Source organism: Thalassophryne amazonica, chromosome 11, assembly GCF_902500255.1.
Source record: "Thalassophryne amazonica chromosome 11, fThaAma1.1, whole genome shotgun sequence".
Classification (NCBI taxonomy): domain Eukaryota; kingdom Metazoa; phylum Chordata; class Actinopteri; order Batrachoidiformes; family Batrachoididae; genus Thalassophryne; species Thalassophryne amazonica.
This window is the reverse complement of record NC_047113.1, coordinates 77,135,123-77,147,582: the sequence shown is the minus strand read 5'-3', so window position 1 is coordinate 77,147,582 and position 12,460 is coordinate 77,135,123. Positions and strand designations below refer to the sequence as shown.

The following is a 12,460-nucleotide window of genomic DNA, read 5'->3' as shown; positions in this document are numbered from 1 at the left end:
TACACTGACAAACAGTTTCTGAAAGATCCTCTCAGCAAAAGTCTACTCTTTCTTCTGTGTGTTTCACTTTTTATTTTCGCTTTTTTTGGGCAACATACAATGCTTCACAAACACGGTAACTCAAATAAAATTTAAAAAAATTGACTGCGAGGCTTGCATGTTCAACCTCCATCTGAAATGCATCTTCTGAATCGCAGAGAAAGAGGGATTTAAAAAACCTTAAACCTTAAAAAAAAGGTAAAATTTTACAAGTTGAGGGGAAAAAACAAACAAAACAGAAACCACATTCCATCGACATTTCAGCAAAATGTCAAGATTTTGGCACAGCTATTTTGCTATTTGTGTCCAAATAAAGCTTTTTTCATAGGAGCGCTCAGGTTCTGCTGATTTTTGCTTTGATATTTGTCTCTTTTTTGATCCAGCACACCTTTTTTACACATCTTGGATGTGCATCTCTTCTGATTTACTAAGATTTTGGCGCAGAGATATTGTGCCATTGCCCTGGACTATTGCCGTTGTTTAAAAACGCAAAAAGTATTTTTTATCTGATTACTCGATTAATCACCAGAATAATCCATAGAATACTTGATTACTAAAATAATCGATAGCTGCAGCCCTAGAATGATCTCCCTGCATCAATAAAACAGTCCGATTCTGTAGACACTTTCAAGTCCAGACTTAAGACGCACTTATTTTCTCTTTCGTATGGCTAGCATACTGTCATAGTATGTTACTATGCTTTTTACTCTTTTAATTTATTTTATTAGTAAATGGAGCGGGCCGCTGCCTCAACTTTTTCTAAATTCTGGGTCTTTTAGTGAAGCTTAGGGCTAGTGACCTTAGTGATCTTGTGTTTTTCTTGTTGCTTAATGCTGACAAATTATGCTGTATTTCTTGTCTTTCTGATGCCTGATTCTGTTTTTTTCTGTCTGTTTGAGGTGCCGCTCCATCGAGAAATGGGTGTGTTGTCTGTTTCTGAAACCCTGCTGTCTTGTGCACCGGCAACATTTCCTGTATTTGGTTTTGTAAATTGTGTCTGTAGCATGGCCCAAGCAGAGGGTCACCTCTTTGAGTCTGGTCTGCTTGAGGTTTCTTCCTCAGAGGGAGTTTTTTTCTTACCACTGTCACGTGTGTTCTTGCTCTGGGGTTTGGTAAGGTTAGACCTTACTTGTGTGAAGCACCTTGAGGCAACTTTGTTGTGATTTGGTGCTATATAAATGAAAATAAATTAAACAAAATTATCGGCAGATATCCAAATTCAGGTATTGGATTGGGTGGGAAGTGAAAAATTGGGGATCGTTGCAGCACTACTTACAAGACAGGCTGGGTAGTTGTCCACTACACTCCATGGTATGGTTGCCATGAAATATGCAGCTTTACTGACAAATGCAGAAAATTCTCTGTGGCCGGAGGATGCTGAAACACCGCACACACTATGCCATGACTGCCCAACAGAAACTGAATGATTTGGGCTGTGTGCCGTGACTTTTATCAGTAAAATTCATTTTGAAAGTGCTATTATAAAGTGCAAAATAAATTCCTTGTCAGCTGACTGACTTTGTTGGAAAGTTTTGTACCTGTTCAGAACTTTGAACAGAGGTCAGGCAGAGAACTTTAGGCTTTATACTTTTCCTGCAGCTGCCTGATGGTTCATTCAGGGATTCTGCTCCGGTGTCAATTCAGCACAAATGGACATACAGCTCGGTGTCACAAGGATGCGTTACGTCAGACACATAATCTGAGCCCCGATTACTGCTGTGATGATAACCGTAACATTAATGAAAAAGCTGTCTCCATGGAAGACAAAACCAGATAAATATTAAATGGAGTCTTTGTCCATGTTTCTGTATGTGCACATTCATTTTGGATTTGGTGTGCATGTTCTTTATACCTTTTTTTTCACTGCTGTGCGCGTGGCAGCCCCTGCATCAAAACACCTCACCTGGAACGTTTTAATATACATTAAGATAGATAGATACATTAAGTTCATTGTGGACTCACCATCAGATTTGTCTTTTTCCATGATTTGTATGATTCAGAGTTTGACTCACAGAGCTCAGTGTGGAGCTCCAGTCGAAAGAAGACAAAGCGAGTTTTCTGAACAGTACAGCAGTCACATGACTTTTTCCAGTTCCTGCACAGCTGTCAGTTGTTTTCCAGCCACAGAAAGTCCAGTGAAAAGTGCTAATTATCGAATGATGTCATGTTTCTGACAATTTAGCTCACACATGAGCACACACACCAGGTCGATCCAAAGTTAAGAGTGGAAAATGAATAATTTAATATTTACCTTGCTTTGTCCACCATCTCCACCATCTCATCTGAGCACCATCTGGAGCTCAACGCCCAGAAAACAGTGGAGATGATCGTGGACTTCAGGAAAGCCACAGCCCCCCCACCCTCCCTCGCCCTCACCAACAGCCCCATCACCACTGTGGTCTGTCACCGCTTCCTCGGCACCACCATCATCCAGGACCTCAAGTGGGAGTCAACCATCAGCTCCCTCATCAAGAAGGCCCAGCAGAGGATGTACTTCCTGCGGCAGCTGAAGAAGGCCAAGCTGCCTGTCCAGCTGATGGTGCAGTTCTACACGGCCATCATCGAGTCCATCCTCTGCTCCTCCATCACGGTGTGGTACGCCGGGGCCACAGCCAGGGACAGACACAGACTGCAGCGCATTGTGGCCTCTGCTGAGAAGGTGATCGGCTGTAGCCTTCCATCTCTCCACGACCTGCACGTCTCCAGGACTCTGGGCCGAGCAGGTCGGATCACAGCTGACCCTTCTCACCCTGCACACGGTCTGTTCAAGCCATTCCCCTCGGGCAGGAGGCTACGGTCCATCCGGACCAGAACCTCCCGCCATAAGAACAGTTTCTTCCCCTCTGCCGTTAGACTCATGAACTCCTCATAACTCAGTCACCTTAAGCTTAACTCTGTCACTTTATCATTTTATCACGGGTCACTTTAGACAGTGTACTTTGGTTTTTAATTGCACTCCTCCCACTGCACTGTTTTTTCTGTTTCTCTGTTTTTAATGCACACAGCCTTTCAGATTTCATATTTCTTTTTTTTTTATCTTATATTTATCTTATTTTGACACATATGTTATATTTTATCTTAGCATTTTATCTCTTCTTAATGTTGCACCATTGTACCGAAGCAAATTCCTAGTCTGTGAATCCTGTTCACTGGCAATGGCAATAAACTTCTTCTGATTCTGATTCTGATCTCTCTCTTTCTCTCTCTCTGTCTCTCTCTCTCTCACACTCTCTCTCTCACTGACTCTATCTCTCTGAGTTGATTGATATCCTCGCACACTAACAGTGAGGAAATATGATGTCATGCTTTTAGATCACAGCAAACTCTGCTCCAATCCAGCAGGTACGTCTGTAAAGCAGGAAAATCCGTCTGTAGTGCCCCAACTCCACCACAGACGCTGAAGCAGTTCCACAGAAAGATGTTTTCACATCCCGTCTGCATCTCGGCAACATTTTAGAATGCACAAAGGACTCACAAATGACACCATCCTGTGTAACGGTGCCCTTACCTAGCTTGGGACGGGCACTCAGAATGTACTGGCTGCACACCCCATGAGGCTGAATTACTGAGTAGAATGAACTTGATGGTCACATTTCATCCATGATTCTTTGTGCAGGCGATGAACATCGTCACTTCTGTGCTTCTGCTCTACTGCACAGAAGAAGAAGCTTTCTGGATCCTGGTGGCACTGTGTGAACGAATGCTTCCGGACTACTACAACACCAGGGTCGTAGGTCAGTGCTATTAGCATGTTAGCATCAGGGTCAGAGATCAGTGATGCTAGCATCTTGGGTCGTTATATGCATTCTAGCTTGCCTGCTAGCTGTTATTTACTGCCACTTGCAGGGTGGAGGATGAAAACATCAGCTGTCACTTCAGACATTCTACTTCATGAACCATAGAACTGATCTCGCATGGTTTGCATTCTCTGTCGTAGATGAAGTGAGATTTATTATTTATATAATATCGGCAGTGTGATGTTATTCTTACAGCAACATAAAGTAAATAGATTTTCTGTAACTTTATTGTGTAAGATAGACGGCTGCACCCTGCTTTTCACCCAAGGACCGCTTGGATAGGCTCCAGTCCCCTCATGACACTTAATAGGACTGAGTGATTTCAGAAAATGAATAACTGAAGAAAGCAGACTGCATATGTGGCCACTAAGCAAATATGCTGAAGGCATAATTTTTGAAATCCTGCTGTCATTTTTTTCCCCACATTCACTGAATTATGAAGAAGCTTTGACCTTTGGCTTACTGTGGTCTTATCAGCAGTGTATTAGTCTACAGTGGTGAAAATATGAAATATAATGCAATGCTAAAAGTCCCTCGGCTGTATCAGTATTATATATATATATATATATATATATATATATATATATTATACATTTGTTATTGACATTAATTATTAAGATCCTATTGTCTTACGTAATTGTTCAATAAAGCCTCTCTATAAATCATAAACAATATTTACGTTTTAACCACATCTGCAGAAGGGTGTGCCTGTGCACATACATGAGCCTTTGACAAGAGCAGATGTTAACTTTGAGTTAGTGAAAGTTAGCCTTCACCCTGACATCCACGAAATACCTTGGAAATGACTCCAGAGGCATTATCAGGTTACAAAAACAACGGTTTCATTTTGATGTGTTTGGGGTTTTGGGGTTCCACAGGGGTCCGTCTTAGGCCCCCTGCTTTTCTCCCTTTACATAGCACCCCTTGGGCATAATACTGTGGCATTTTGGGATTGCCTTTCATTGCTATGCTGATGATACTCAATTGTACATGCCGATATCTATTGGTAATCTCATCCACATAAAATCCTTAGAAGTTTGCCTTGCATCAGTGAGAAGCTGGATGTCTAGTAACTTCTACTTTTAATCTCTGATAAGACTGAAATGATGGTTCTTGGTCCAGCGAGACATCGGCATCAATTTGACCAGCTAACGCTTAGCCTAGGCTCGTGTGTCATACATCACACTGACAAAGTGAGGAACCTTGGGGTAATTTTTGATCCTACGTTGTCCTTTGACCTCCACATTAGAGATATTATGAGGACTGCTTTCTTCCACCTATGAAATATAGTGAAGATTCATCCCATCCTGTCTGTGGCTGATGCTGAGACCCTGATTCATGCCCTTGTCTCTTCTCAGTTGGACTACTGCAATGTTCTATGTTCTGGTTTACTTTCTTTTATCTTTTAATGCATGTTTCATACTTGCTTTTGAAAACTGGTTTTGTGTATCACTTTGAGATTTGCTTTCTACTGTAAAGTGCTTTATAAATACCATGAATAATCATAATTGTTATTCACATTAAGCCAGTGCTGTGTGGCACCACGTGGCGCTGCACGAAGTTGAATGCACCTTGTGCTACAAGCATGTTAGCATCAAGGTCATAAGTCGATGCTGTTAGCATGTTAGCACCCTCAGTGTATTTCAGTGTTTTAAGTGTATGTGCGTCAGTGTTAGCACATGAATGTCATTTCCCGTTTGGATGGGAACATGTGACCAGCAGTTGACTTATAGAGTGTAATGGCAGGTTTTGCCCTGCAGGAGCGCTGGTAGACCAGGCCGTGTTTGAGGAGCTGACCCATGTCTTCCTGCCCCTCCTCTATGGACACATGCAGGATCTGGGCGTCATGTCTACCATCTCCTTGTCTTGGTTCCTCACCCTCTTCCTGTCCGTCATGCCGTTCGACAGCGCCGTCGTCCTAGTCGACTGTTTCTTCTATGAGGGTGTCAAGGTCATCTTCCAGGTCAGAGGTCACCACTGTCTGATTTGTTGAACCAGCATTCTTTCTGAGTTCAAACAAAAACAACTTGAACACTCACAACTTTTGAAGTTTCTGCAGCACCCTCTGATGGTAACAATCAGAAAGTCCTGTGGGGGTGTTACAGACTGGGGTGGGTGTGCCAGAGACTAAACCCCTCCCACATTTTACCTGCAGGTGGCGCTGGCTGTGCTCGATGACAACATGGACGCCTTGCTGTCATCCAGTGATGAAGGCGAAGCCATGACCGTCCTGGGAAGGTAAACGGCACTGATCATGTGACCACCATTTCACATCGAACTATCACAAGATCATATTTGATCTCTTCCCTGTGACAATAAATAATGATAAATGTGCCAAAGCTGCTTAAAAAAGTATCTGTAGACATATTAAATAAATAAAAAGCTAAATATAAAAGGGATACATAAAAACCAGCAAATTTACAAAAATATGCAACTGCCAAAGGGAAAGAAAATGCACATTTAAAAAACATATTTCTATTAAAATAGTGTCAGAGGTCTAAATAACATTTTACAGATGTAGAACCACATCAGGCTTTGACACTTTTATTTCATTTACTGTCCTTTGTCCTTCACTGTAATTTAATGTCACCTTGCAGCTCAAAAATTTCCACAACAGTTGAAGGAAATGCCTCCTGAACAAAGTTATCAAATTGCTTAAAAAAAGGGGGGGGGCACAGTGCCTTAGTGGTTAACAATGTTGCCTCACAGTAAGAAGGCCGTGGGATCGCTTTTTGCCTGGTCCTTTCTGTGTGAAGTTTTCATCTTCCTGTGTTCTGTGCCACTGTCCAAAAACATGCTTGTTTGGACCTGTGTTTGTCCAGTCCTCCAAACGGGTTGTGCTTCACTCTCCACTGATTTGCACCCGGTTTTGAAGAGGTTGCATCATTGTTGTTTGTGTTATGCTTATGGCATCATTGCCAAATGCCTGCTGAATCTTGCAAATGGTTTCTGCTTGGGTATCCACCACAGAGGTTAATATAAGTACGAGTCCACACTCCCAATGCTGCCCACTAAACGTGAATGTCCCTTCGTGGACGCCTCATAACCAGGCAAAATATTGACAAAGTGCCCAGATGTTAATGCATTTTCAATGCGGATATGCGAGTGAACACACACAGGAAAATTAAAGTATTAATTCTTACAGGATTCCAAATGCATTCTCCACCACGTGACGCAGATGAGACACCTGCAGTTGTAAATGAGTACTGATTCTATGAGTGAATGGTTTCATCAGCCAATAGTTCTGAAAGCAAATGCGTCATCAGCTACAAAATTATTTTTTTCATTTTAATTTAGTGTTGAAAGTTTAAACAGATTCGATATGTTCCAGCTGCCAAATTCTGCTAACATGAAGGCACAATATCACACAATTCAGACTGGGCACACAGAGTGCATTAATTAATTCCACATGGTCACCGTTAATTACAATCTGTTTTTTGTACAGTACTGAATAAATTCAGATTCAGATTTCATAACCAGGCATGACACTACACCAGTTTATTGCCAAAAAGTAAGTCACGGAAAAAATAACAGGAATAACCAAAACTGTTTAATTATGGAAGGAAATGTTGTCTCCCTTCTTCCTCCATTTGTGGCTTTGCCAGCTTGTGCAACTTTCCAGCATTCTCCACCTGTTTCTTGACGAGACTCATTGAGCGTCAGTGCGTGCTGCCTACTGAGTTGCCCTGATCTAAAATGGCGACCATGCCTGCTTGCTGGGACACGTCTCAGTGCAACTGTGGACTCTAGTTCTCATATTAACCTCTGTGGGAATCAGCAAGCTTTTGAAAAAATTTGATGCAATAACCTTTGTTCAAGTCATTCCATCTTGTTGTAGCAAATGAAAGTCCCATGGGTGCTCAGTACACATCTTCACTTTAAAGTTAACTTCTAGCGACTGTGCTCTGCGGGTGTGGAAAAATTCACGCATGTGCAAGGTTTCCTACACCTCCCCACCAAATGATGCCTTGCAAACTTCATTTGTTTCCATGTGAAAAATTAATGTTGGATAGTTTTTGAATGCACATCGTATAGCACCAAATGACAACATAAGTTGCCTCAAGGTGCTTCACAATGGTATGGTCTGATCCTTCCAAACACCCTGAGCAAGCACATGGGCAACATTGCCATGTGCTTGAAAAGCTCGCTCTGTCATTTTTGAGGATGAAACCTCAAGCAGACCAGACTCAGCTGGGTGTCCATCTGCTTAGACCATTGCTCCTGTGTCTCACAGGAGCAATGACCATCATCTTGGTGTGCACTGAATTTAAAGCCCCTTTCACACTGGGGCTGCTTTGAGTTGCTTCCTGTGGCGTCATGATGACGCAGGAATGTCTGTGTCAGGTGTGCGCAGCAGGGGGGCAGAGAGGAGGTGAGGGCGCAGCCTGCAGGTTCTCTGCACAGAGTAATCAGAGTGCACAGTTTGGCTGCAGCCAGACTGTGCACTCTGATTTCTCTTCTAGTTTATATTTGTTCTTGTGCTGAGCTGCAAGTCTGCTCTCTGAGTTCTGTTATAGTTTATCTTTCTTCCTTTGACTGCGAGCTACACGTGCACGCGAATGAACCGTCCGTGAGTAAATGTGGAGATGTCTGGAGTTATACTTGATGTGGACATGTCCTTTCTCTGGCAATCAGTCTGTCAGCAGGACTTGTCCTTTTTTGTTCTTTTATTTAACCCAATGATGAGAGAGTTTGAGCGAAGAACAAGGAACTAACTGCCTGCAGCCAGCCAGTTTTTTTTCTTTTAATTGTTTACATGTGCGCATGCGAATGAATTGTCCGTGAGTGGACTGGAGATGTCCAGACTTTTTACTGGATGTAGGCATGTCCTGTCTGGCAATTAGTCTGTGAGCAGGACTTTTATGGACTTTATTTTAACACAGTTGTGAGAGAAGAGCGAGGAGCTGCTGCAGTCATGCTGCAATCAGCATTTTTTTCCTGTGCTCTTTTTGAGCATGTAGTTTTACTGCATTGTGTACATGGTATAAAAACAATCCTGCATGATTTATACTGCAGGAACAATGGAATACAGCAGGAATCATAAATTGGCAACAGGTAACGTTGTATTGAGAAGGTATGGCTTCCAGTCACGTTGAGTAACGTCAGGTTGCTTTGACTTGCATTGAAACCACTTAATTTCTGCGTCCTGTGCTCGACGCAGAAAAAAATTAAACATGTTTAATTTTTTACAACATTGTACGCTGGACTTATTATTTACAAGCTACCTAGGAGGCTAGCGATAGCTACAATTAACTTACCCTCATGCGTCGTCTCTTAGCAGCTTGTATATTTTTGTCTTCAGGTTCATACTGTTGTATGACTTCCCAAAGTCTCCTGTACCTTTCAAACGTGTTTTGTTTCGCCACCTGCAGCCTTCTCTTAAAAACCCACAGAGCAAGCACACCATCATCTCAATGTCCTCCATTTTTTATGTGTTTGTGTCTTTGTGATGTATTCAATTGAATATAGGTAAATCTATGTCACGGCAGTTTCGTACAAATATGCTCTGCCAACCCCGCCCATGTTGAGGAGGTTCTCAGTTGTAATGGAAAAAGACATGTCTGGTACCAAAACTGAGTGGAGCCGAGCTGAGTAGTGCTAGAACGGCAAGTGATGGAATGGAAAAAGGCCAAAAGTAACATGACTGAATTTTGTCCTGATCATGAGTGGCAGCCTAAATAGTGCAGAGAACTAGATGTTCAAATTAACTAAATTTAGGACTCCCCTCAGGCATTAAGCTAAACCCGGATTTTTAAATTAACAGCACCTGCCTTGCTTTGTATCACAGAGAACATGATTTAGTGTGTATGCAGGTGGGCAAGGTCCATTTAAAGGCAGGAGGACATTAGGCTTCAACCAAATTTCACATAAACCAGTCATATCTAAATGATGTTCCAAATTGAGATCATTAATCAATAATGATTTTGAGAACAGTGATGAAACCTAGACTAAGAACCTTACCAAGTGTGGAAGTTGGTCCAGCTTTACTCGAGTGATTTTGTCTGAAAGTGTGTCAGATGGCTCAGTCTAGGTTTATGTTTACAGATGTCCACATTGCGACAAAGGTAATAAAAATAGATTTTTTTTGGTGCATTGCAAAGTCAGCTGGTGGCGCATTGCTATTTCTAATAGTATCTGAAATACTAGCAGGCACTGGATTTGGGTAGCATAAACCTCTAGCTCCTTTATGGGCACATTGATAGATACAGGCCACAGTCTCAATATAAAGAATTTCCCTCCCTGTCACATAAACTACACGATCAGTATAATGGTTTTCCTGCCATAGTTCACATCTTTCTGGTGATGTCCTCTCTATTTCCATCCAACTGGCTCTCTCTCACATGCGGGTGATGGAATCCCCTATGACTAACACATGGTATTACGGTCTGGGGATGGGAGTGACGGGTGACTGTAAGGTGGGAGGAATAGCAATATGGAGCACAATGGCAGAAAAATGTGTCACCTTTGTCTGTTTTGTACCCATGATGCTGTACTGATGTCTGAAAATTGTGTGTTTGTGTGTGTCTACTCACACATGCATGCAGGTATCTGGATAACATTGTCAATAAGCAGACAGTGACTCCGTCCATTCCTCACCTCCATGCCTTGTTGACGAGCAGTGATGAGCCGCCACCTGAAGTCAACATCTTTGATCTTATCAAGTCATCTTACGAGGTCTGACTGGCTCACTGTTATGATATCACTGCATCAACAAGCTTGTCACTGTTTAGGGTGTGGTTTAATTCCCATGGTTAGAGCTGTTCTGAGGAATTTCATTGCTTTGTGTTACATTTGTTGTTGTACCATAAACCTATTGAATTGTATTGTGAAGGGTAGTTACACTATGGCTTTTCATTGTCATGTGTTCACAAGACACCATGACAAAATGAGGGCAAACAAATGTGACCCAGTTAGATGTGGTGGACCTTGTCTCCACACACAGCCTTGGCCCTGGAATCACTCTCCTTGATAGTGGTTGGACGTTATTCTTCTCTGGAGTTACCCAGGGTGGAGAAGGAACCATGGAGAAGGACTTAATCAGCACCAAGGTGCTTCTGGTAGACTGTGAGGCCAGTGGTGGGCACACTTCCGATAATCCGATAACAGATAATTATCGAAGATAACGTTTTCATTATCGGATTATCTTTTTAGATAACTTTAAAAACCATTATCAGACTAATTATCTTCCGATAAATTATTTTAGACCGATAACGTAGTAAACCAAGCTGAACAGCGGCAAACATTTTTAAAATTTAAAATCAGTTGAGACCTACCTGTTAAACGTTTCCTAAGAGATGTATAGTTCTACCCTCTGCAAACAGAAGAGAGCTGCTTTCAGGAGAAACCACTCTATCCTCTGCAGGCAAAGGACAACTGGTTACAAAAAAAAAACAATCATTTTCTTTAACACCATACTGATACACTGGCAATATCACCCAAGTCATCCAGAGACATACATTTTAAACCTATGGTTCAAATTTTAACCAAACTAATTTTGGACAAGTTATTTAAGATTATTGTCATGTCTGAAGTTTTATAAAGTGAAAATATCAGATATGTTTTAGTTTTAAAGTAATGTGCTAATTTTTAAGGTTTTGTGAGCACATGCTGTGCCCAGCAGTGCATTATGGGTAGGATAGGGTAATCTCAGTACGTTCACGACAGGACAAATGCATTTCAGACACTCTGTTCAGGCTCCACGGACAACAGCAACTCTAGTGCTTAAAACCTGCGTGAATATATTTATAGATGGCTTATAGACATTATTGTATTTGCGTTTGTTAAATTCCACGCATCTTAAATGTAGCAGACACGGATTATCTGGAATTTTGTTTTGGCAAGTTTTCAAGGCCTCTACTGGCCAGTAGTGTTCATGGCAGTATTCGCCCTAAGTACTAAGCATCCGGGCACCAGTAGATGGCAGTGTTCTACTTATTTTGACCCCGGTTATATCAGATGGTTGTCAAATCAACTTTTTGGCTTTGTTTTTTTTTTTTTGTTTTTTTTTAAAGCCATTTAAAAAAGCAGTTTTAAAAACAAAACAACAACAAAAAAACATTACAAGACATCTCTGCGGTGTTTGCACATGCACAGTGCGAGCGGTTGGATGCTTGTAGCTCTTCAGCAGCAGGATACACTCACGACAGCCGACCAGAATAATATCAAACAAGCTTGATTTTCATTCGACCATGAGATCGGCGATCAGGAGGTGGTCGTGAGATGTTGAACGCAGCTTGTTACTCCATGTACACTACACGATGCAGGATGCGCGATTAACCTGAAACTCGGTCCAAAAAATTCTTGCACGAATGAATAATCACCTGAAAAAGGGCCAGAACTCACACAGTGTAAAGTCAACATTTATGTGTCAAGACAATATTGAGTGCACATTTTACAACATCATAAAACCTGCGCACATTCTCTCCACATGCAAAACATTTTGCGATGACACTTCCAGGGCTCTGTAAAAATGCCTGTTTTTACAAATAAAAAATGGAATATTTTACACAAGCACATTTATCTGTAAATACCAACACACGTCACATTAATGTGTTAGTTTACATAATGAATGACTGAAGCAATCAGTGTTTAGCAGAGGCTAAACACCCAGAATCCTTTGCGAT

General features: G+C 41.7%; 1 protein-coding gene across 3 annotated transcripts in view; it reads left to right on the top strand.

Annotated features, from left to right (window-relative positions):
• LOC117520887 (TBC1 domain family member 9B) overlaps positions 1-12,460 on the top strand; it is a 68,255-nt gene that overhangs the window by 40,944 nt on the left and 14,851 nt on the right. For all 3 annotated transcript variants that reach the window (XR_004563805.1, XM_034182225.1, XM_034182224.1), the window contains exons 11-14: positions 3,656-3,773; positions 5,597-5,799; positions 5,992-6,074; positions 10,382-10,511. Coding sequence is in view for 2 of the 3 variants with exons in the window: in XM_034182225.1 (XP_034038116.1) it covers positions 3,656-3,773; positions 5,597-5,799; positions 5,992-6,074; positions 10,382-10,511 (534 nt within the window). In the remaining variant the exon portion in view is untranslated. The remainder of the gene's footprint in view (positions 1-3,655; positions 3,774-5,596; positions 5,800-5,991; positions 6,075-10,381; positions 10,512-12,460) is intronic.